The sequence below is a fragment of the Eptatretus burgeri genome, chromosome 1, assembly GCF_056783735.1.
Source record: "Eptatretus burgeri isolate ZD-2024b chromosome 1, Ebu_testis_v1, whole genome shotgun sequence".
NCBI classification, from domain to species: domain Eukaryota; kingdom Metazoa; phylum Chordata; class Myxini; order Myxiniformes; family Myxinidae; genus Eptatretus; species Eptatretus burgeri.
Window position 1 is genome coordinate 21,301,459 of NC_140961.1, and position 25,697 is coordinate 21,327,155.

At 38.1% G+C, this 25,697-nt stretch overlaps 1 protein-coding gene and 1 long non-coding RNA gene across 7 annotated transcripts in view; one reads left to right on the forward strand and one right to left on the reverse strand.

The window, feature by feature from the left end:
* LOC147033986 (equilibrative nucleobase transporter 1-like) overlaps window positions 1-25,697 on the reverse strand; it is a 227,815-nt gene that overhangs the window by 64,299 nt on the left and 137,819 nt on the right. For all 6 annotated transcript variants that reach the window (XM_085874440.1, XM_085874451.1, XM_085874460.1 and 3 more), the window contains one exon: window positions 1,988-2,091. In XM_085874440.1, the coding sequence (XP_085730566.1) occupies window positions 1,988-2,091 (104 nt within the window). The remainder of the gene's footprint in view (window positions 1-1,987; window positions 2,092-25,697) is intronic.
* Window positions 1-25,697, forward strand: part of LOC147033989 (uncharacterized) — a 73,497-nt gene that overhangs the window by 29,590 nt on the left and 18,210 nt on the right. The gene's annotated exons all lie outside the window — the stretch shown is intronic.

Sequence of the window (25,697 nt, forward strand, 5' to 3'; positions counted from 1 at the left end):
TTCAGCGTAAAGTCGGTTCGCTTGCGTTTTTGAGCTGACATTATGGGCTGAATTTGAAAAAAAATGATGTCACTGTTGTACGTGTGCCTGCGTGTCTGTGTGTGTGCTCGTGCTTTTTTGTGTCTCGTTGTGCGTGTTGTGATTGGCTTGTTGTGGCTGGCATCGGGGAGAAGAATCGCGTGTTTTGACACAGTCTGACTATGCGCGTACGTATTGAGTTATGTTGTGCGCAGCTGGACTGTAGTTCGTCGCTTCGCCTTTGGACGTGAGTGTGATAATCGAGCACTGCGCAATACAGACTTTTTCACGACTCGTGCCTTTTAACAGTCACACAGTAGTGGCATGGTAGCGAGAGTAGGGGGTGGCATAGTAAATTTATTTTGTATTGAATTTTGTCGGGACCAAGCAAAAGTGGTATAATAGCGAGAGTGGCATAGAAGCGAGGTGGCATAGTAACGAGCTTTGACTGTACTTCTAATTGGTGGTGAATTTTTGTGAAGATCAGAGTAACAATGTGACCTGTAGGTGATTGACATACAAACAAACAGACAGAATAACATAGGAGACCAACGAATATACTTGCCAATCTTCAACTTCATAAGTAACAAACAGGGATGAATGCGTCACCTCCAACCCACCTTTGGTGGTAGAGGTAAAGATATTGATAAATATAGTGAGAAAAACTCAAAAAAACTCGGTGGCTGTGTTAAGTGTTCGTCTCGTCTGTATGTCCTTGTGTGTGAGCAGCAGCTCAATTACGAGCCTTACACCTTGTATTAAAAACAAAAAAGGTGTATTTGCATTGAACACAAATTTTGAGTTTCCTTACACATCAGAGTAGAAAATGCAAAATGTCAGACTTTTGGACAGCAGTGAATGTGTGCATGTATGTAGTTCACAGCGGTGTACGACATACATGTATACATAAATATTTTTTTGATATTCAATTAATACGGTTGAGGTTCTCTATATCAGTCAAAAAAAAGCCGCATCAAACCAACAATTAGCGCTAAACTCCATTGCACCAACTAAGAGAAAACCTTGAGGCGGTTTCAATCATGGTCTCCAAACTTCCTCAAGCCCAATACTCGAGATCCAGGCTGCAACCACTTTTAGATCGAATTAGCAATTCATTTCCGGCCAAATGCCAAAGTATGGAGTTTTTTTGGGGGTTGTCAGGATAAAGCCACTCCATCATCATGGTGGTTTTGCACCTTCTTACATCACAACTGGTCTGCTCCAGTATTATATGGATGCACTTGAGCGATTGTTCATGGTTCATGGCATGGACTTCCAGTTTTCTTCTTTCCAGGTTCTCACAGTGGTGTTTCAGCATAGTGTGCTGGATATCTGGTAGTGTACTTTGTAAGCAAGCCTGTGTGGGCTGTGAGTAAGTGTTCATGGCATTCTTCCTCAAATACCAATACACCACTTCTCTTCAGATCGTATCAAAGACCTTCTCCCGATCTATGAATGCGTAGAACAGCTTCTTATTTCCTTCGAGCATATTTTCCTGGATCTGTCTCACAATGAAAATTGCATCCACTGTTCCCCTTCCTTGAATGAATCTGGACTACATCTCGTATATTTTCACAATCTCGCTGAACCTTTGATCTACAATCCTCTCCAGTACCTTAATTGCATGCTCCCCCAATCAATTTTATCCCTCTATAGTTGCCACAGTCTATGATATCCCCTTTGTGTTTGAAAATTGGTATTATGCTCATCTTCCAATCATCCGGTATCTTCTCTTCACTCCACAACTTCCAAATCAGCTCGACCATCGACTCCACTCCCCAAAGCCCTGAAACCTTCTCCAATTTTACCGCAACTTCACTCATTCATATATATTTTATGATACAATTTTAACGGGAAGAATTCTGCAAATGATTCTTGTAATTATTGAAACAGAGGGCTTTACAGAGTTTTCTCAACTCGATCATCAGTGAAATGATAACAAATTACAAGAGCATTGTTATAGACAAACCAGAACCAGAAGGTGATGGGACTTGTTGGGTTTCAAATTCTGCTTGTTCTTTCCCTTCGGGCTCTCCAGGTGACTTGCGTCGTTTGAAGAACGAGAGGGATAAACTGAGACGAAAACACAGCCATTGTTTATGAACTTGTTTATGAACGTGCATTTGTCACAATTAAAGTTCATGTCTGTTCATTCACATCCACGAACTCAAAAGTTTACTTATCATTGCCTGATATAAAATGGAACCAACATCATACAACTCCGATTAACACTCACAACCTACTCCAAGACCAAACAAAAACTTTATCCAACCTTATTATTGATGAAAGCTTAAAATAAAATAAGAAAAGGATCGCACACTAAACCAGCTCAAAGGTCCAAAATGTGACTCTAATGGTTGCTATCCCACACTGAGCCCAGCCCTAAAACCAAAATGTTTGACCATCGTCCCACACCAAGTCTTACAGGTCCTAAACGTTGAAAATGGACTCACAATAACTTGATTCGACTGACTCAGGTCTTCGACCTCAACTATAATCCTCAGCTCATCTTGGTTTCAAACCTGATATATTGGTTCCACACAAAAACTGATCCTAAACTCTGATCTATCACCAGAGGCAGAATGCAAAGTCAAAGGATGTTGACTCAAATCTGCATTCAAACATAGGGACAATACACCTGGGCACTCACCTGGTAGCAGCTGCATAAGATAATCAGGAAACCACTGGTAGGCATGGATGACCCACAAACTATGTAATGGAGAAGACAATAAATACCTATGGATTTTTTTAATGCCATGAACAAATTTTGGTACATCATGGGTGATGAAGGTTGTGGTCAAGGTTCATCAAAATTGTTTGTGTAGTTTCGGAGAAGAAAGCAAATACATATTTTGGGGGTCAACCTCCCTGTAGTTCCCCGGAGACTGCAGTATTTTTTAATGCCATGATCCATCTTTGGTATATCATGGGTGATGAAGATTGTACCAAGTTTCATTGGAATTGTGCATGTAGTTTCTGAGAAGAAAGTAAATACCTATTTTGGGGGGCAACCCCCACCCCCTTCACCATAGACCCCCTTAGTCTTCGAACTTGAATTTCAGTGGACTTGTACGTTTAGTTTCAGAGAAGAAAGGAAATACATATTTCAGAGGGCGGGGGGGGCTTGTCCACAACCTTAATCACCCATGATGTACAAAAGTTTACTCACGGCATTAAAAAAAAACATAATTGGGGTCTAAGGGTGTCTAACGGGGAGGGGGTGTTGCCCCCAAAAGAGGCATTTACGGTTTTCTCAGAAATTGGGGCCAAAGAGGTTCCACTACAAGGGGTCAGGTCAGGTGTGGGAGCATACGCTGGAGCAGCGCGGCGTCATCCCCCAGGCAGATGCCTGACCCATCCCCATCTCTTCGAGATGCCGATCAACCTGCTGCAACCACGATGCACGTGGTCGGCCAATTGGCCTCCTCCATTCACGAGGCGTCCTCACTAAGAGAATCTGGAAAGCAGGATCAACATCAGAAAAATAATCTCATTTGAGTCTCTCTCAGCAACCGCTCGTTGGACACCAACTATAGCCAAGGATTCTCCGAAGAGAGCTGGTACCAAAGGAATTAAGTCTCCATCTCAGATCCCTGGTCAGAGTCGAAATCTCACATCCACAGAGCAAGACAGGAAGCACCAAGGACCTGAAGACTCAGACTTTCATCCCCCTGCACCGGTACACACCCTATGATCAAGCGAATCCATGACTCCCCAGGCCCGACCCAGATGTCTATTTGACCTCTGGCTCACAGCCAGCAGAGACATGAATATCACTGCCAACATAAGTGAATCTATCTGTGACCTCAACATCCTCACCACAAACAGGTACAGACAAGATAGCAGAATCCAAGATATCATAGAGAGCCTGGATCTTAGTTTTTCCCCAGGAAACCCGTAATCCCAGTGGCTCCGCCTCCTCATTCAGCACATCAAGGACCCCCAAAAGGATATCTAGAGTTTCCGCAAAGATGACTGCATCATCTGCAAAATCAAGGTCAGAGATGCTGACATTCCGAAATGATGCACCGCAGCTTGATCTCTTTAACATCCTCCCCAGAATCCAGTCCATACAAGCGCTGAAATGTGTGGGGGCCAGTACACACTCCGAACAAACTCCAGTTAGAATTGAAAATAAGTCGATGGCATCAACACATCTCACAGCACTCTCAGTCCCAGAGTACAGCTGAGACATCAGATTGATCAGTTTTGGTGGCACCCCATGAAGACGAAGAATCCTCCAGAGGGCATCCCCATTCACTGGATCGAATGCTTTGCAAAGATCAACATAGACTGCAAGCAACCAACGGCCGACAATCTCATCTGCGTTTGGTGAGGACCCCAAAATTAAGGATACAGTCAATCGTTGACCTCTTTGGTGTAATGCCTCTGGATGTTGGTGTAATGCCTCTGGATGTTGGTGTTCAAGTAGCGTCTCCCCTCGGTAGTTGTTGCAGTCCTGGCGATCACCCTTCCCTTTCCAGAGAGGGACAACAAGGTCCCTCTTCCATTCAGTTGGGATGATGCCTGTGTAGTTCATCACCAAGTGGACGCCCTCTGGAGGATTCTTGATCTTCGTGGGGTGCCAACAAAACTGATCAATGTGATGTCTGAACAATACTCTGGTACTGAGAGTTGGAATATCAAGTCCATTGATGAGCCTGTGGGTGCTGAAACCATAAACCAGCCACCCTGTCCATGACTTCTTGCAAAGTCAAAGAACTTAGTGCTATTCTGGTTCACAGTTCCAGACCCATGGGGACAAACACCTGTCTCATAACCATTCCTATCAGTTGCAGTGGATGCAATGAAATCCCCCAAGACTGGAAGAGTATCTCGCCTGGGGCACTGATCAACCACAGATTTGAGCGTGGCAGAGAATGCGTCCTTCACGGTGAGATCACTCGCCTAAGTCGGAGCACATATTGAGACCAGGGAAACGACAACCAAAGAATGACGAATCCTTCCTATCATACTATGCTTGTTGGAAATAAACAGGAAATTAACAGACAAGATAAATAAACAGGAAATATGCAGACAAGATAAGTAGGTACAGACAAGTAATATGCTACGAGGGGGTTGCTCCTCAAAATATGTATTTGCTTTCTTCTCTGAAACCACACACACAATTTTGATGAAACTTGACCACAAACTTTACCACCCATGATGTATCAAAGTTTGTTCATGGCATTTAAAAAAAAATCCGCAGATATTTACTTTCTTCTCCGTTACATATTTTGTGTGTCATTCATGCCTACCAGTGGTTCCCTGGTTATCTTTTCTAGCCGCTACCAGGTGAACACCCAGGGGAATTGCCCCTGCTGTTATATCTTCATCCATGTGTTGGTGTTAAATCTGTCCAATATTTCACGTTAAATCCTACCTTGTTTTTGCTGTATTTTTTTAATTTGTTTTCCTGTTTTTCAAGGCCAACTTTAGCCACTCTTTCGTTCGCAACTTTGAAAATTATATATCCCTTTTGTCTCCATATTACTCAATTTGCTTCTTTCTTCCAGGCCCAGTCCCATTTCTGATCTTCATGAATGATCTCTCTGACTCTGGTAAATCCTCTTTATCTATTTGTTTATGACTCCACTCTCTGCTGTGACACCCCTCATCCTTCAGATAGACAGGCTGCAGTCTCTTCCCTCTTTTCAGACCTTGAAAAAAAATCATAAGCTGGTCAAACAATTGGAATACGTCTTTCAATCCTGATAAATCCCACGCTCTCACTATCTCTCTCTCCAAAAAGACTGTCTGGCTAACCCTCGTATCTACTTTCTTAACAATCATCTTGAGGAAGTTCAGTCATTCAAACTCCTGGGTCTCGTTATCAGCCATGGTATTTCTTGGGTAAAACACATTTCATAGCTAACCTCCAAAGCCAGCCGTTGATTGGTCATCCTCCATCATACAAAGTGCTTCCTTGGCACACCTGAACTCTGATCCACCTACAAGGCCTTCATCCACAGCTTGATAGAGTACTACTCTCCCCTTTGGACTGGCTACTGGCTCCCCGGCCTCACATCTTGCTCAGCTTGATGCCATGGAAAATAAGGCCTTCAAGATTATTGGAATCTACTGCAATGAAGCTGAGTCTATGGGCTTATCACTTCGCCATCACAGACAGGTCAGTGGTCTCTCTGTCTTCCACAACCTCCTTTCTGATCTTGCACCCTCTGCTCTTTTTGTGCTTTGTCCCTCCCAGGTTTCTACAGGGCTCACACAGTCCACCATCAACCCCTTTCTGGTGAAACTACTTAAATCCAGGATCACTGCTCACCTCCACTCATTTGTTCCTTTTTTTTTCCTGCATGTGGAATCAACTTCCACATCCTCTTACACCCCATGCATCCTCTGTGTCCATCTTGTCCACCCCATGTATCCATGTTTTTCGTCCTGTTTTTGTTTGTTTCATCCTGGTCCTTTCAGTGTACTAGCTCTTTCATGAGCCTCGACTATGTATACAAAAAAAAATTCAAAGCCCCCCTTGACCCGTAAATATTTTCGACCTATTTGACTTTATTTAGACACTTTAGACTCCTTAGAACCTACAGACTTATTTGACCCTTTCGACCTATAACTACTGTTGGAATATACCCTTTGGACCCTAAGACTATTTTGACACTTACACCCTTTAGACTTCTTAGACCCCTTGACCCTTAGACGTGTTAGACATGTAGACCCATTCGACCCTCTTTCGGCACTTTAAGCCCCTTTAAACTACTTAGACCTGAACTACGATTAGAAAATACCCTTTAGATCATAAGACCCCTTAAGATCCTTATAGATCACTATAGACCCCCCAATAGACCCTTTGGACCACTTATAATACCCTTTAGACATTTACACCTTTTAGATGCTGAAGACACCTTTGACCCTTTGAGACAGACACGATACAAACACCTATGGAGTCTTCTTGCAATATACAGACGATATTTTTTTCAGCGAGAAATGCACAATCTCCAGCCACCCAGAGGGTGTGTTCTCTGCTAGGTTGAACAGAAATTGTATATTGGGTCACCAAATCGGTTCACCAATCAATACCTATAAGCATATTGTTTTTGAGATCAAAAGCTCAAAGGGATAAAGGTCAGGTCACGTGAAATCATACATTTTCATCTGATTGATATAAAATTTGAACAGGGCTTCATCAGCCTCAGGAGTACTGAAGCCGAATGTTTGTACTGGGTCACTGAAGCCGATTGTTTGAGGTCAAAAGGTCAACGTTCAAGGTCACAAAATCATTTTCATCCTCACTTGATTTGCATTTGAACAGCATTTGCATATTGGGTCAGAGACATGGTTCACCGAAAATCAGAACGACTGATCTAGCCATTTTGACATGTAATTGGTTTCCATGACAAGAATTTCACCCCTATTTTGATCAAATGAGCCTTTATGTGAATTTATTATTACCATACCGCAGTAATTTTTCAACATATCAAATTGAAAATTACACAGCTTATTTGTACGTATGAGTAATATATGCGAGTAAAACTTGGTCAAACTTAGTCAAAGGTCAAGGTCAAGGCCATCCAAAACATGTAAAATTATTCCACAGTTGAGAAAATGTATTCCACAATTAGAAAATGTTTCAACCAAATTTGATATGCATAACATTCAATCATATAAACCACTTGATCGTTCAAATTTTTGAAATGGAAACAATTGTTTATTTGGATTTCGCAAGTGTCATGCCATGCACGACATCTTTCTTGTTGCAAAGTAGAACGGCACTCAGTGGAGGTATGCGCTCCACCGAGTGCCATTCTACTTTGTTCTGTTTTGCCAAGTGTCGCTCTGTAAGTGATTTTTGGGTCGCTGAAATAGGTGACCCTTATTGTCAGCAATTCTGTCTCTTTGTTTGGATGTTTGTTCGTTTGTGATCAGCATAATTGGTAGTAAACGTGGGCAGATTTCGACCAAACTCGGGTGTAAGGTACATCTTATGACCTAGTGCTTTGGAAATTGTGATGGTTGCTAGGGACGCTTTGGTTCCCTAGCAACAACTGAAAAACCTTCAAAATCGGTACCGTTCACACGAAATCAATTCCGAAAGCCATTATCCCACGTAGGGTTATGAAATTTGGCACGAATGATCTACAGGTGATGCTCTATCAAATATATTCCGGTTTTTGTGATGTATGGAATACTTTACCTGCAGCGCCCCCTACAATTAGGGTATGCGCGAAAATTGGCAAAAATTGAAGGCCCCCTAGCGACCAGGTGAGTGCATCGATACGAATGAAACTTTGCAGGTTCATGGTACTCAATGAGTACTACAACTTTGCCTCAGGACATATTGACCGATTTCGCTTAGGTCAGGGGTCAAAGGTCAATTAGTGCAAAAATCAATAATATGCGAGAGCTGGAGGGAGTGGAGGTGCCTTCGCGCCAAATGCTACTCCTCCTAGGGTTATGGTCGGATGGTCATGAAAATTCACACTAATCATCTGGAATACATTGTGCACAAACGATCGAGCCAGATTTTCGATTTATATCTTTGTTCACTCACAGCACCCCCTCGAACTTTGGGGATTTCCGATATCAAACCACATTTTTGGTACTTTTCATTCAAATTGATACCGAGTCGTTATCAGTAGATGGAACTCGATGAGATTTGGTATGCATAATCTTAAGGTGATTCCCTATCTGCTATATGACATCCATTTTTTTATATATCTTGTAGTTTCCAAATGGTAACCCTCTCAACTTGGGTGTCCGAGGGCCATTGAGCATTCCCGCTGAAAATTCAAAGTACACTCGCTCCAAGACGGTTGAACCGAATCAAATGAATCTTTACATGCTTCTAGACTGTAATGAGTACTACAACTTTGCTCATTTGCATAATGACCTATCTCGAGTAGGTCAGGGGTCAAAGGTAAATGAGTGCATTGTTCGGGCAAAATGACCATTCAAAGCCCCCTTGCTCATACAAGGGTTAACCGATTCGATTGCAATTTCGTAAGTACTTAGTACTAGATTAACTCAGATCAGGGGTCAAAGGTCATCGGATGCTCGGTGACCCATGGCCGCCTACCGGCTTGTTCATTTGTTTGTTTGTCTGTCCACTCACCTACAGCCTAAACTGCTAAGCCAATTGTTCTGAAACTTTCGGAGATTGTAGGCATCATCCCCGAGACGGTCGATCGATGGTCGATGCGAGGTCAACATAGACTGAATTTTAAAATTGTGAATTTTCATCGGAGTGACTTGAAATTTGAACGGATTTTCAAATCAGCACACTGAATTCAAGCACCAATGTTTTTGAAGTAATCATAGACCAAAAGGTCAACATAGGCCAAAGGTCAACAACTTAGGTGCAATATCTAAAATCCTCTTCATCATTCTTCATCATTGAGAGTTAGGGTCAAAACGATGTCCAGTATAGCATATTTTTTTTGAATTTATGGACGTATTTTTTATGAAACTTTGTGAATTCATCCGATTGACTTTAAATTTGAAAACGATTTTCATATCAGATCTTTGAAGTCAACCAACAATAATTTTTGAGGTCAACATAGACCAAAAGGTCAACATAGGCCAAAGATCAACAATTTTGGTGCAATTTCTAAAAGCTTCAATTTTCATCCGAATGACTTGAGATTTGGACAAGATATTCATGTCAGCACACTCAATTCAACCACAAATTATTTTTGAGGCCAACATAGGCTAAAAGGTCAACATAGGCCAAAGGTCATCAACTTACTGTCGATGCAATTTCTAAAATACTTAATTTTCATCAGATTGACTTGATATTTGAACAGAATTTTCACATCAGCTCAATAAATTCAACCATCAATTATTTTTGAAGTCAAAAGGTCAACATAGAGTGATTTCTAAAATTGAGAGATATGGCCAAAAACTATTTATCATGATATCTCAAAAAGTTGTGGATGCGTTATGACAGATGAGGTGGATGAGTTGGATAGGCAACAAGAACAAGCCGATTCGATTTCACTTTATATACAGCCAATCAGTGAGATACTGTGGGAGCTGGGTTATTAAATGTAATATAATAATCATGTACAAAGCAAAATTTACTTAGTTCTTGTCTTTAGTAAATGAATTAACTTAGTTTAGAAATGATTTACTAGTAGAACTAATAGACATGCATGCTGATGGAGCTAAAATATGCGTGCTGATTGAGCAAGGTGCACATGCTGAGTGAGCTTGTAAGAAAAACACACACTCAAGTCCAATTAACCTATTGTTAAATGAAATCTTGACCTGTGAACAAAATAGTCAGCAGAATGAAACAATGACTCTCTCTTACCCCTCCCCACATCCCTCTCCTTGCATCAGATAGCAAACTAAAACCATTGTAAACCATTGTATGAGGTATGTTTGAACAAACCAAAACTATTTTACATATTAAAATACCATTGTATATTGTTACGGCTGTGGAAATTGGCAATACACCATAAAGGGTCCTCAGATCAGTTATGACGATAAGTAATTGTGTAGTTAGATTTCCCCACCGTTGTTTAAAGGGAATTTCCGTGTTCACCGGGCTGCGATCCTTGGAGATAGCCATTTTTCTTTTCTCTGTCATTATTTTGGACCAATCTTACCCCAACAACCAAATCGCCACCACCAACATCATTCCCAAACAACTCCAACACCACCACCTTCGCCTCTTTACCTCCACAACTCCACCCCGCAAACATCGCTTCACCGCCATTCTCAAACGACGCCCGCCAACAACTCAAACACCACCACCTTCGCCTCTTTACCTCCACAACTCCACCCCGCAAACATCGCTTCACCGCCATTCTCAAACGACGCCCGCCAACAACTCAAACACCACCACCTCCACCTTTCTACCACACGTCGTGCCATGGGCTGTGAATGCGTTCTGTTCGCTTCAAAAATCGGATCAGGAATGCTTCACGATCAGCCCAGTCTGACTCCCTTGCCTTTGAGGGGGTCTTTCCTTTGCTTTTGTGTGAATGCGTGTTGTGGCGCCGTGTCTTGTAAAGTAGAAACTGTTTAAGTGCATGTAAATAAACATTGCTTTATTCGGTGGTAGCTATTGCTTGTAAATTGCATTCTTACTGTATGGCTGTGAATACGTGCTTGCCTTGTCTGAGTGTGGAATAAATGTGCTTGTCAAACTGTTACCCGTTTCGTTGCATCCTTTCCTTTGTTTGAAAGTTCCATCTTACATCACAGAAGGAATTGGTAGGAGGGGTGTAAGCACCCGTTAAATAATCACGTCCATCGGGGCCGGCGATAACACCGCTCGGTTATCACTGAAGCACGGAACGGACCGCTTATGCGGTTCGTGTCCTAGGCCGGCCAGCGGCGAGGTACGATCGCCCGGTTAACTACCCGCGCAGGTACTTAGGTAGGTCGAGTTTGGCGAACAACCCCATCCTGCGCGGGTGGCCGATTGGCACGATTGTGGTGGGGTCGAAAGACCCACCCGTGACTAGCTCCTGGCGATAGTTCCAAGGAGAGTCACGACTGAATTGTCCGTTCCGGTGGGCGACGCGGTCGCGATTTGAGTTACGTGACCGATCGCACGCCGGGCGGACCGAAATTCTTAACAATATGAGTAGGGTGAATATACTGGTTCTGGCTCACTTTTCCCCATGTAAATGAATGGGGGATTTTCAGCGATTCATATTTTTTTTCCCTAAAAATAAACCTCCCTTTTTATCCCAAGGTATATTTATTTGTCTCCCCTTTTAACCTGGGGACACTTTTTTTTTCAAATAATCCATGCAATAAGATAAAGATTTGTTCAAGTACTAAAGTGGTAATGTGATTTGTTAAAGGTGATTCGAAAGAAATATCTGAAACGTCTAAGCCTCGGGACACTCTTTATCAAATAACCGATGCATATTGTTTAGCTCACTCATTGAACCTATAAAGATTTGTTCATTCTCAAATTCCTTCAATAGTTTAATTTTCTTTGCACAATAATCCCCATCTTAAATATTGAAAAACAAAACATTTGAATCTTTATATTTTTTAAGATACCCCTTTTGTGCCATTACGAAATGATAAACTTCTCTTAATGATCTCATCTGGCCACCGCCCGAGTTGCAAATCATTTTTGTGCATAAACCACGCCATAAAAAAAGTTTTGTTTCAAATGTTTTCAGTTCGTGCCATGAAAATGAGGAAGTGTTTTTTTGACACGGTCGTGCTGTGTGAATGAGGAAGTGTTTTTGGACAGTCATGCTGTGAAAAAATAGGAAGTATTCTGTGAGACAAGGCCTCGTGTTTCTATTTTATCTCAGAACACGAACAGGCTTTTAAACATAAGTTTAATCAAAATCATTTTAGGGCATTTTAAGTATGTTTTAAAAATGATTCATACAATTTGAGAATATATCGCCCAGTTATTTTCCAAGCTGTCTCGCCCGAAGCGTCATTTCCTGTGGCCACACCCAATGATTAAGCAATCTCCTCATCGTTGCCTGATAAGTGATTCGCCAGACAAAGTTTCTGCCAGACGGGATTTTCATTTTTACAACTGAGACATGAGCGATCTTTCTTCCGCGAACAAAACAGCTCAACACAAAGTTGGTAAGCCTGTGTATAGGTTCCTCTTTGAACGATGAAGCAATTGATTATAAATTAAATCGTGATAATTCTGATTTTTTTTTTCTTGGCAGGTCCTTGGAAGAAGAGCAGTTTACATATCACGATGAGGTGCATGAAATTAATGCTCTTATTGAAGAGGTCAATCATCTTAGAAGAGAATTGAAAAACATTTTTAATGACTGACACGAAGTCTTATCACGGCCTCTGATCTTTTTGCCATCTTGTACCAATGGTAAAAAAAAACTGAGACATGGACTCACACTCTTCCGATGAAGATAACAGCTCACGACAAAGTTGGTAAGTTTGTGTATGGTTTCCTCTTTAAACGATGAAGCAATTGATTATAAATTAAATCGTGATAATGCGAAAATATATATTTTTTTCCTGGCAGGTCCTTGGAAGAAGTGGAGTTTACATATCACGATGAGGTGCATCAAATGAATGCTCTTATTGAAGAGGTCAATGATTTTAGAAGAGAATTGAAAAACATTTATAATGACTGGTACGAAGTCTTATCATGGCCTCTGATCTCGAATGAATTAAACCAATGTTGAGACACGTGTGTGTGTGTGTGTGTGTGTGTGTGTGTGTGTGTGTGTGTCTCTTTCCCTGTCTGTTTGTCTGTCTCCATCTCTCCCTGTCTGTCTCTTTGTATCTCTCTCTGTCTGTCTTTCTACCTACCTCTCTCTGTCTGTCTCTCCATCTATACCCTGGACTCATTATTTTTTTTTTCAGCTCGATCACACAACATAAGCTGTTGAAGCAATCTGGTACAACACATGATTTTCTGGAGGTAAATGTTTCTGAATTATTATTTAGTAATTTGTTTATTTATTCTTTTATTAATATCACTCTCTCTTTGGAATGTCGCCTTATGTTGGTTGCATCATTAGTTTGGACGCGGTTTTACCAGTACACTGGAATTCATTTTATTGGCCTTGGAAGGATGACAGGCTGAGTCGGCCTCCTGGTGTGTTAATTCAGTGGTCAACGAGGCTTGAACTTCGAACCAACACCAGGCTTACTCATATTACCATGTAATTATCTTTATAAAACCTAATTATTATCCACTTTTTGTTTCAAAACAGAATATGGTGTCTGAGTTTCGAAATCACAAGACATCTGAAGAAGATTGCTGGGAAAGATTATAGATTCTCGCAAATGAATATTTAATATTTTCAATTTTGATTAATTATATTTGTTTTGTTTACAATTACTTGATTTTGAATTTCAAAAAAAGGATCAAGACATGAAGGAGAGGGAGGGAGGGAGGTGGGGGGGGGGTAGGTGCGCTCCACCAATGACCCATCACCCCCTCATCCCACCCCTCCCCATGTGTGTGTGTGGGGAAGGGTGGGGGTGGGATGAGGGAGGTGGTGGGTCAAAGGTGGGGCGCACAGGGGGGATGAGGGGGTGGGGCTTGTGTGGGTGGGGTTTGTGTGGGCGGGGCTCGTGTGGGCGGGGCGTGTGTGGGCGGGGCGTGTGTGGGCGGGCCTCGTGTGGGCGGGGCTCGTGTGGGCGGGGCTTGTGTGGGCGGGGCTCGTGTGGGCGGGGCGTGTGTGGGCGGGGCTTGTGTGGGTGGGGTTTATGTGGGCGGGGCTTCGGTGGGGGCTTGTGTGGGTGGGGCGTGTGTGGGCGGGGCTTGTGGGAGGGCGTTTATGTGGGTGGGGCTTCGGTGGGGTTTATGTGGGCGGGGCTTCGGTGGGGGCTTGTGTGGGCGGGGCGTGTGTGGGGGGGGCTTGTGGGAGGGCGTTTATGTGGGCGGGGCTCGTGTGGGCGGGGCTTGTGTGGGCGGGGCTCGTGTGGGCGGGGCGTGTGTGGGCGGGGCTTGTGTGGGTGGGGTTTATGTGGGCGGGGCTTCGGTGGGGGCTTGTGTGGGTGGGGCGTGTGTGGGCGGGGCTTGTGGGAGGGCGTTTATGTGGGTGGGGCTTCGGTGGGGTTTATGTGGGCGGGGCTTCGGTGGGGGCTTGTGTGGGCGGGGCGTGTGTGGGCGGGGCTTGTGGGAGGGCGTTTATGTGGGCGGGGCTTGTGTGGGCGGGGCTTCGGTGGGGTTTATGTGGGTGGGCTTTGGTGGGGTTTGTGTGGGCAGGGTTTATGTGGGCAGGGTTTATGTGGGTGGGGCTTGTGTGGGCAGGGTTAATGTGGGAGGGGTGAATGTGGATGAGGCTTATATGGATGAAGTTTGTGTGGATAAATGGATGGGTGGAGAGATGGGTGGATGGGTGGATGATTGGAGCTTGTGTGGATGGGTTGATAATTTTTTAATTAAATAAACATGTTGTGTGTGGGGAACTAATTAACTAATCACTAATTATGTGAATATGATGAATATGGGTGGAGCTTGTGTGGGGTTTGTGTGTGTGGAGCTTGTGTGGAGCTTGTGTGGAGCTTGTGTGGAGCTTGTGGGGGGTTTGTGTGTGGTGGGGTTTGTGTGGGGTTTGTGTGGGGTGGGGTTTGTGTGGAGCTTGTGTGGGGTGGGGTTTATGTGGGCGGAGTCAAAAAGGGGCAGAGTCAAAAAAATTCAATTTCTCTTTGTCTTTTGTAATTCCTGTGAATAAAATGAACCTAAAATCTCTTCCCCTTCCAAATCATATATCTTATAAGTCCAAGGAACCGTATCTATTACATCAACAATTTTAAAAAGTTCGTTCGTCCATCGTTTAATACAACCCTTTTCAAAATGAGATTTCCACCTATATATTCTTACGATATCACCAACTTTGAACTTAGGTTTTCTGACATTAATCTCTTTTTCATATTTTAATTTTGTAAATGTTTCTGATGGTTTCATATTTGTTGACGTGTGAACTGTGTCATTATACTTATCCACAATATCCTGAATAAAAGATGACCATTGTTGTGAACCGAGTTGTGTGAATTTTTTATATAATCTCTCTTTTAAGGTATGATTAAAACGTTCAACAACAACTGCCTTCCCTTCATTAAAGGTACTGTATAATGTAATACTGTTATTTTTTAGAAAATTCATAAATGTCTTGTTATAAAACTCTCAACCCTCATCAGTCCACAATTTTTTAGGTTTTCTCTTACTTTTATTAAATATCTGTTGAAAGGCTAACATAAGAGTATTACCTGTTTTGTTTTTTAATGGTACAACCCATGCGTATCTACTCTTCAAATCAATAACGGTTAAAGCATACTTGTACCCCTTATCATTATTGAGTTCAATCAAATCAGCAGACCAGATATAATCTACTTCCTTGGAATAAACTTTCCTTCTCTGAAACTTTTGTGAATATTGGTTTATGTAATTCATCAGCTAATTGCTCTTCAGTCTTAATGACATCATTAGAGTCTATAAGTTTTTTGAATTTCCAAGTCCAAGTTTCAATTTAGCACTGATCATCTTCTTCACAATGAACCGATCAACTTTTTCTCTCAAGGTTGGATTTTGTATCAGAGACAAATTAAACAACATTTCTCTATCGGCTTCATGCTTTTCTTCCAACGTTGTGGTATTCCCATAATAAATATAGTGTCTCATGCACACTTCATCAACTCTATTGATGGGTTTACTCCATGATTTAGGATTGTCTGCCTCATCTAATCTTTTATCCAAGTTTGTGCCTGGACCACAGAAAGAATACCCTGGAAGATGTAATTCCCCTGGTATTCCAGTAGTTGTAAATTTACTTCCTGATAAAAACTTTTGTATATCTCCTCCTCGTTTGTGTTTGGAGATAAATTGATTTTTTTTTGAACCACACACCGAACATAAACCTTTTTGTATAACCCTGTTATTTTTACTTTTAATATATGAAATATTTTTAGTATTAGTTTTCTTTTTACATTTGAGACAATAACTCATTTATTTATGTGAAAAATTCCTGCAGAGTGCAAAAACCTTTTTAGTTTCCAACATGCACATTTGAATCTTAATTTTTAAAACATAAAGAATCCTTAGAAATGCCTTCACTCTCTCCGCCATTTATTTAAGAAAAAAAATAAAAATGAAAAACTTGAATGAAAATGAATTTCTTGTCGATGTCAATATTCTTGTCGAAAGTATTGCAAATAGACTTGTCAATTCTTTGTTTTCCTCCTCGGTGGGTTGAGTTATTTTCTGTAATACCACCAATCTTTTTTTAATCTCACTGGTTTCCATATTTTGATATTTATTTTGTCTCGCTCTTTCCTCCCTCTCCTTCTCCCTCTCCTTCTCCCTCTCCTTCTCCCTCTCCTTCTCTCTCTTCTCCCTCTTTCCCTCTCCTCCTTCTCTTTCTTCTCCCTCTCCTCCTTCTCTTTCTTCTCCCTCTCCTCCTTCTCTTTCTTCTCCCTCTCCTCCTTCTCTTTCTTCTCCTTTTCCTCCTCTTCCCTCTCTTCTTCAACTCCTTCCTCATCCCTTATTATCCTTGAATCGCTTACACCCCATAGAATATCATACATATATTCATCAGGATTTCTTGTTATTCCTGGATCCAAAATAATTTTTTTTACAACAGGAAACCAATAAAATTTCTTTTGAATTTCTAAAAGAGCCTTACCTTTTCTTAACTTTATAATTTTTTCATTATTTAACATTCTAATTTAATCTAAAGTTGTCAGTTTCTCAACATCAGCATAATGCCAATCTTTTATTGAAAATACCTCATTCTTATGTTGTAAAACATATTTATTAAAATACCGAATACCCTTTTCTTGAAGGTATGCTTGGACACAGAAATGATAATTTTCTTGAAGCCTTCTTGCTGTCATTTATGTATTAGAAATATATGTTAGAATAATATTATGGCACGAAACACCTCCCCATCTTCCCATAGTTAAATCATTTTGTATTTCCTTACTTATTATATATAATCCTGTTTTTTCTGTTTTCATGATATAAACAAGGGCAAAACCATTATTATATTTACCCTTATTAAATTCTTTTATTTGTTGTTTACTAATCGTGGCCCCACAAAACTCATTCTCGATACCAAGTGGATAATATTCTTCCTTACGAGACTGATTTAATTGTTCCAGGTCTTTGAGGTTAATTTTAAATGACCAATTATACCCGAAATCATTCATATCATACCCCCATTGTTCTATTCTCATACAAACGATACGCCCTTCCTTATAAAAATTTATTTTAATTCGAACTGTGAATTCTGTATGACCTGGAGATAATATCAACACTTCTGTATCTTTGGAATACACGGCCGTTTTATTTAAGGATATATATATATATATATATATATATATATATATATATATATATATATATATATATATATATATATGTGTATATATATTGTGATAAATCGCTTAATCTCACCAAGTCATTCGCGTCAGTCGGGCTTGGATAATTTTTTAATTTATAAGCATTTTTCATGTTAATATTTTTGGTTATATTATATTTATGTCGTTCAGCCTGTGCCTTTGTGTAATAATTTGATAAATCAATATCCAGTTCTTGGGATACACCAAAGATAGAACCATCTTTACCAACATAAGTCATTTATATTAGATTAAAAATAATATCATAAAAATTTTTTATTTTTGTTGAGTTGAAATAACACATATAGACATAATTGACCACAACACTTGGAATTTAATTCTTGGACTTGAAATGTTTGATAAACACCATTCTGTAAGAATTTTATGACTTCAACAGGTGGTGGAAGACCAAAACTATCAAAATAATATTTGTCTTGACTATTAAAAATACAAACCCAATGAGAACCGTTCCCATTATTATCTTCTAAGTTCATAATAATATTCTTTGTATGTTTCGGCACATTTGTTAATTCATCCCTCATACAAATAACCACTTGATGAATTTTTAATTTCTTACAATATTTGACAAGTTGTAAATTTGATGTTCTATTCTTTCCAAATTCTTTAAACCACTTATCAATGCTCATTTATTTATGAGAAAGATATAATCCATTACCTCTTTTCGTTAATTTTACACCTGCTTGTGCGAAAGAAGAAAGCATATCTCCAACTAACAATCTCGCTTTATCAGGCAGACCTTCAAGTTTTTCAGCAAAATCTACAATTACACCACTTCCACTAATTTGTTTCTCCAACTCTTTGTTATGTCTTTCCAATTATTTTTGAGCCTGGAGTTGAGCCTTCCTTTCGTTGGCAGTTTTCACCGCTGTTGAAATACCACCCGTCAATGCTCCAACCGCACTTAAACCAGCAAATAAAGGAATTAGAAATGGGAGAAATCCTCCATTCGTCTCTCTTATTGAATATTTTTTCAACATTGGTTTTGTCATTTTAATTTTAAGTGAGCCAGTGTCATTCAAGATTTTAACCTGTTCTCTTGTGAGCAAAACATCAATTCTTACTGCTCCTTTTCTCTGAATTGTATTAACGTTAATCGTACAAGGCTTTTGATTTTGAACACAAGATGATAGTTTATGAAGATTGATTTGATTAACATATACCCCAGTTGGTACTTTGCCACTCATTTATTTAACAAAAAATTATGTGAGACTAATCATCACACCATTATCTGTATTTCTGTTTCTTCCAAAAGCAAACAATATGTATCAACTTCTTCACTCTCTCCTCTTTCAATGTATAGGGAAGTATCCACTCGATTAGACTTTATAGTTTCCTTTTGAGCGCTCAGGTCAAACGCATAGATTGTATACAAACTTTTAAATGCTGTCATATCCAAAATAGGTTCTTTATTTCCATTACTTTCACACACCTTTTGGTAAGACTTGTATGCTTCAGCAAAATCATTTTTTTCCCAATTAATTTCCAATCTATCTCGTGGATAAAATGTTCCATCAGGAGAAACGCGAAGTTGTTTCACCTTTGCATTATCACTCAATGCATTATTCTTATCAGTCGCAGTATCACCATCTGGCTTTTTTAAAATGATCCACAGATATCGTGGCTTTCCTTCCAGAACACCCAAATTCCACGTGTAAGTAGTTTGGTTGAGTTTAACGTGTTGACATCTTCTTTTGAGGTATGATACACTGAGTGGTTTCTTTGAGTTAAGTCTTCTATTCAACATCTCTTCTGTTTTAAGATTAGGAGTATATTCACTGATATACCAACTCATTTCCTCAATTACCAATTTATTCTGTTCACCAAAAGCACTACCAACACCAAAAAGCAATCTATTTTCATTATCATTCCTTTGTAGTTGAAATCTAATTTTAAGACCAGACAGAACTTTATCATGATCACAAAATCCAAATATACCTTTAAGAGGAACTGCCACAGTAAAACTATTTTCTGCTTTTGTATCATCATTATACATTCCTTTTCCTTTGAGTATATCCAGGGTCTGTGTTTGTTCCCGTTGACATATCAGGAATAAAACCTTCGACAGACCCCTTTCCCATTCTATCACTGAATGTATATAGTGTAAATTTCATCATTTCAGATACAGCAGAGACATAATCAACCGCTTCAACTTCTTGTGTTCCAATATACAAACGCACACTATCAAACATTTTCCAGAAGAAATCATTTACAAGTGTAGCGTTTGTGTTATTCCCAGCTTTAGTGAATTTAAATTTACACAACAAGAAACTTTCGGAGAGATTCAAATAGGTTTGTTGATTATTTATTTCAAAACTTTTTGTACCATTCGTATTCCAGTCTGTTCCAGTTATTGCATTTACCTTGAAGTAATCTTCTTTTTTAGTGGAGTTTGAGATAATAATAGTATCATCCAAATCATAGATACTATCAATTGCTTCCATGCTTGTATTTATTTAGGAAAAAAAGATGTTAAAACTTTTGAAACCCTGATCCAAGTATTCGAATTATTTTCTGTCGTTCTTGGGGGGACAACTGAGTTTTGCCTTTCTTAATTTCTTTTATTGCTTGTAATTTATGAGATTCCTTCTGGGCATCTTTTATGCTCTTTACAGCACCTGCTACATTTCCCACAGCAGAAGCAGTTGAACCAATTAGATCTTTATGTTTTAGAATAGTTGAACCAATACCCATGAGAGTATCAATTATCCCATCTCCTCTAAATTGATGTCCAACACCCCTTTGTCTCTTAGGTTTATAGTATCCTCTACCAATACCAAGATACATACCTTCACCCTTGTAGTATGGGGAAAGGAAGATCCCATCCCCTGTAATTATTTTATATTTTCCCAACTCGTGTTTCCTCACAATAACCATCGTATTTATTTATTGGAAAACTTCACGTAGGTGAATTCTGATGGATATAACTTCTCCATTAAAAGAAATCATACGATTATCTTGGTTGGTTATCCTAAAATTTAGTCTGTGTATGGTTTTTCCTGACACAGGGAGATAAACCAAATTTTTAGGTTCCATATTGAATTTATAACCAATTGGGGTTGAGTGTGCGCTGAATGAAAATATTGTATTTGTTTTTTTTCCATCATTATAAGCACCATCAATCAACTCACAGTGAATTAACACCGAATTTATTCCTGAGGATATTTGAATGACATTATCACTGTAAAACGTCCCATTAGTTTCAATCTTTTTTGAGGAGAAACCCAATAACTCTCCAAATGAATTATCAATTGTGAAATCAACCTTGTAGTTATTTTTAACTTTAATCGTTGATTTTGAAGTATGTTTTTGAATGTCTATAACAATATTTTTGGTTCATCACCCTGTTCTTTCATAAGACGAGCAATTTCGGAAGATATTTGAGAAATCTCATATGCTCCGGGTGAGACTGTTATCGTTTTGTATCTACTTCCGGGATTATAACTAAACTTGTCATTTTTATCAGTAATATTAAATAAGGTATTATAAGTTTCCATGGATAATAAAGATGCCTCATATTCTTTTGTTGGGTCAAGTTGTAGTGGGTATGGGAATGAAGATGTGTGGTCGCTTGTTGTGAAATTAAAACTCAGGATTGTGCTTCTCATCTTATTTAATATGACATAAAATGTCTTTATATTGAGATTTATTAATTATTTTCATGTTCATCAACTGGTCTAAAATGGCTGATGCTTCATTAAAACAATTGTTATTTCCAGCATTCTTACTACCTAACAACAATAACAGTCTATTAACTAATTGCGATGGGTCATTTGGAAGAAAACTAAAACCTGAACCAAGGATACTTAAAGCCTGAATAATGTGTTTCTCCTTCTCATTTTTCCTACTTTTACAAGAAATACTAACCCTATAATTTAGAGTGTTCAGCAGATCAATATATACTCTATCATCATTATTTTTCATATCCAATGGTTTGTCAATATACTTTGATTCATCCCTCACAGTTGAACCTTGTCTTCCATCTTTTGTGAGAAGAAACTTTAATCTCGGAGTTAGTTTAACAGGGGGTTGAGCATAACCCAAGAACCTTAATTCATCATAAAATATCAATACCTTTTCTTGAACAAGATGAAATATTGCTGGTTGTTCTGTTGGAATGAGTCCTGCTTTGGTTTTTGAACCCGCTGAATATTCATTGTTTTGTTGAGCATTCACAATATAATCAGGGGGTCGATTAATCTCTTCCAGTTGTTGAAATAAACCTTCATCATCATATACCTTTAATTCTCCTAAATGCTCTAATTCTTCCTCCATCATTTGATCAAAATCTTTTAACATTTGAAGTTTTTTTAGGAGTATATTCTACTGTGGGAACTGTGGAAACATCTTTCATTTTTTCATGGGAAGTTTTTAAAAGTGGTTTAAAAAAATTATCTTTCAAATGCTTCTTCGCCCGTTAGTTTCTGTCTGCGTTTCTTCTTTATGTCTTCCTGCTGTTTTACAACTTTTGAAACCAACTCTTGATGTTCCTTAAATCTTCTTCCTCTTTCTTTTGCATCCATTTATTTATTGTAAAATATCATTTAATGAATTGTAAAGATCAACAGGGAAATTTTCCTTTTCTTCATCATTCAAGTAGATGTGTTCAAATAAATCCTTTTCTTTAAATATTTCATCAAATTCTTTATTAACATTAATGCGAGTTGTAATTTCTTCTTCACTAATACTTGCATCTCTGCTTTTCATACATTTGCGTTGAGTTTCTTCATCAACATCAAAACCGAATGATAAAATCTTCACTCCGCTCAGATGTTTAATAATTTGTCTCGTTCCTTCTGGATTAGTTTCTAATATCCCAAGACCACCAGATTTTAGTTTCCTTAACTCACTCTTACAATGTGAATATTTTGTTGTACCAAGAGAAACCTCCTCAAATATTTGACCTTCATTCCTCAATCGCATATGTTCCTCCACTGAAATATAGTGATAATCTTCACCTTTTACTTCTCCAGGTCTTATTGCTCTAGTTGTTGTTGATACAATGCGTATCACGGGGTGTTTTTTAAGTAAATTTACAATATTCTCATTTGTACTACACAAGAACCTTGATTTATGAAAGTTTTTTCCAGAAGCAGATTTACCCACAAGATTTACAATAATAGTTGTCATTTATATATGTAATTGTTTATAAAACAAAAAATATATCCCTGAATATCTCATCTTGTTTCACAACAATATATTTATATTTTTCAGTCGTGTGCTTCATGTAATCCTCAAATTTCTTTTTACTACATAATGTAGAACAATTATCTCTCCAAAAATTATTGATATCTATTGAATTTAACTTGAATAAAATAAAAGTATTAGCATTGTTTCTGATGGAACGACGAGGAAGTTGAAAGTACGATTGACTAAGATAAATACAATTACAAGAAGAATGTCTCCCTCTTGTGTAGTAGCTGTCCATTACCGTTTGGTTTCTCTCATTAACACAATCATCAAAGATAACGAGGTTCTTTTTTGATTTATCCAAATCTTGGGGAGACGGTATATCATCCGTATTATCACTAAGAATACAAGTTATCGGATTTGATTTCTTTTTACATCTCCGTGTATCACAAAATAGTTGAATTATATCTTCAATGTTATAATCATTTCGGTTTTTTTGACGTTTAAATAAACCGATTATATCTTCTTTTTGAAAACCAGCATTAAAACCTTGTGAGAGTAGTTGATACTCTGGTTGAAAACTCGACTTTGTGAAAATTATTAAATTATCATAATCTAAAAAGTTGGGAGTGAGGAGCATCTTTAAAAGTAAGCAGGTTTTTCCACATCCACTTGAACCAACTATGAGACATCTTAATGAATTTGGGAGATTTTTATGGTTGTTAAATTTTATCTTATTTTCCCAAATGGGTAAAAAATCATTCATTTATATATTTGGAAAACAGGTTATTTAATTTATTATTGGCTTTTTTATAAACTCTATATTTTATCCTAAGTTCAGGTTTAATTTCAAGATAATCCATTATTTTATTTATACAATATCTTGTGTTGATATTTCCCTGAAAATCACATCCATGAATAATATATAACAACAATCCTTTGAACATTTCTCTAATACGTTCAGTTTCTTCCCTTGTAAGGAAAGGTGTGTTATCACCCTCATACTTTACATTCATTTCTCTAATCAATCTTGGAAAGTAATTCATTTTTGGTGTAAATCTAAAAGAATTATTTTCCTTTTTATATTTTTTATTATCATTAATTCGAAGATAATCACAGAATATACATTGTTTATAGGCTTTTGACTCTGTGTTTAATCCCCGTCTTTCACATGCAGGACAATTCTCAAATTTGTCATATGGAGAAACAGGAAAGTCTAGCATATTTATAAAGTAAAACTTTACTTAAACTGAAATTCATCTATACTTTCAGTTGTATATTGACTCATATTTAATAATATTACCATAGATATCGATATACTTTTTTTCATTACCAGATTCAACGACAACATTTTTTATATTAAAGGTAATTTTAAAATGATCGTTAACTACTATTGAACGAAATGTCATTTCACCTGATATATTAACATCCTTTATTTCATCTGGATTTACATCTTTAGGGTTGTTGAAAAAAATACAAATTTCTCCTTGCATATTACAGATGGTCTTATCTTTTCTTTCTAAAGCTTCATCCATAAGGTTTTTGTTTTTTGATACTTTTTCTTGTTTCATTGCTTTTTCTAGTTTTGAATATATTACCAGAAGGAGAGGAGAAACTTTTGTTAGAGATACTTTAATTGATGTTCTACCAGGTATACCAAAAGCCCTTCCACTGAAGGAAATTGAAGAACTCATATTATTTACCATAATTGTTTTTATCCAATAGTTGTTATATTTATCTTTGTTCAATTTTACATCCTTGACATATTTCTCAGTATCTTTAACAAATGAAGAGATTGATTGAAACTTATCTTTTGTGTCTTGAAACATTGTATTTATTAAGTGAAAAAGTTGGTGGATAAAATGGTTTTAAGCACAGATTCACCTGTAAAATAAATGAAATTTTCATCAAGAAAATTTTAGTTTAAGCAAAGATTTATTATATAAATATGGTGAATACAACATACTGCGATGTTTGTAATCACAAATATAAACATTATAGAAAACACCTCTGAACCAACAAACACACATTTAATCTATTTCATAAAATATCTCCTCTTGAGTTGGAAAGAAAACATTGTGATATCTGTTCAAAGGATGTTTTGAAGAGAAGTTATAATAAACATCTTCAATTACAAAAACACAATAAAAATGAGTTTAAAGTAAAGGGAGACTATTATATTGAAAACACTGATGGGGCATTTAAAGGGCATATAAAAATAATGATTTTTCAATTTGGAGAACCCGGTCCATCATCAATAGCTGAATCAATTGAAATAGTGAAACCTGATGTTGAAAAGGTTATTAAAAAGACATTAAAAGAAATGAAAACTTTAAAGTTTTATATGGGAGTGAAAATGAATATGAAAAGACAAGATGAAGAAGAACAAACTCCTTATATGAGAACAGATCTTCATTTTATAACATCATTTCAAGATTTTTTGAATAGTGGGGTTTATGAAGAACTATCAAAACAAGAGGAGGATGTTGATAATACAGTGGTAGGAAGTGGATTCAATATTAAAAAAATCATCTTTTTAGATATACACATTCTAAAATCAAACCCTCTTAAAGCTTCTTCTTATATTGAATTTCCAAAAGAAATAAAACTAAAGAAGGCAGTTGTTAATATTAAGAACAATGATAATAAATGTTTTCTCTGGTCTGTTCTTGCTCACTTTCATCCACCAAAATGTAATTCAGAAAGAGTAAAACAATATATGAAATATGAGAATACCTTGGACATTAATG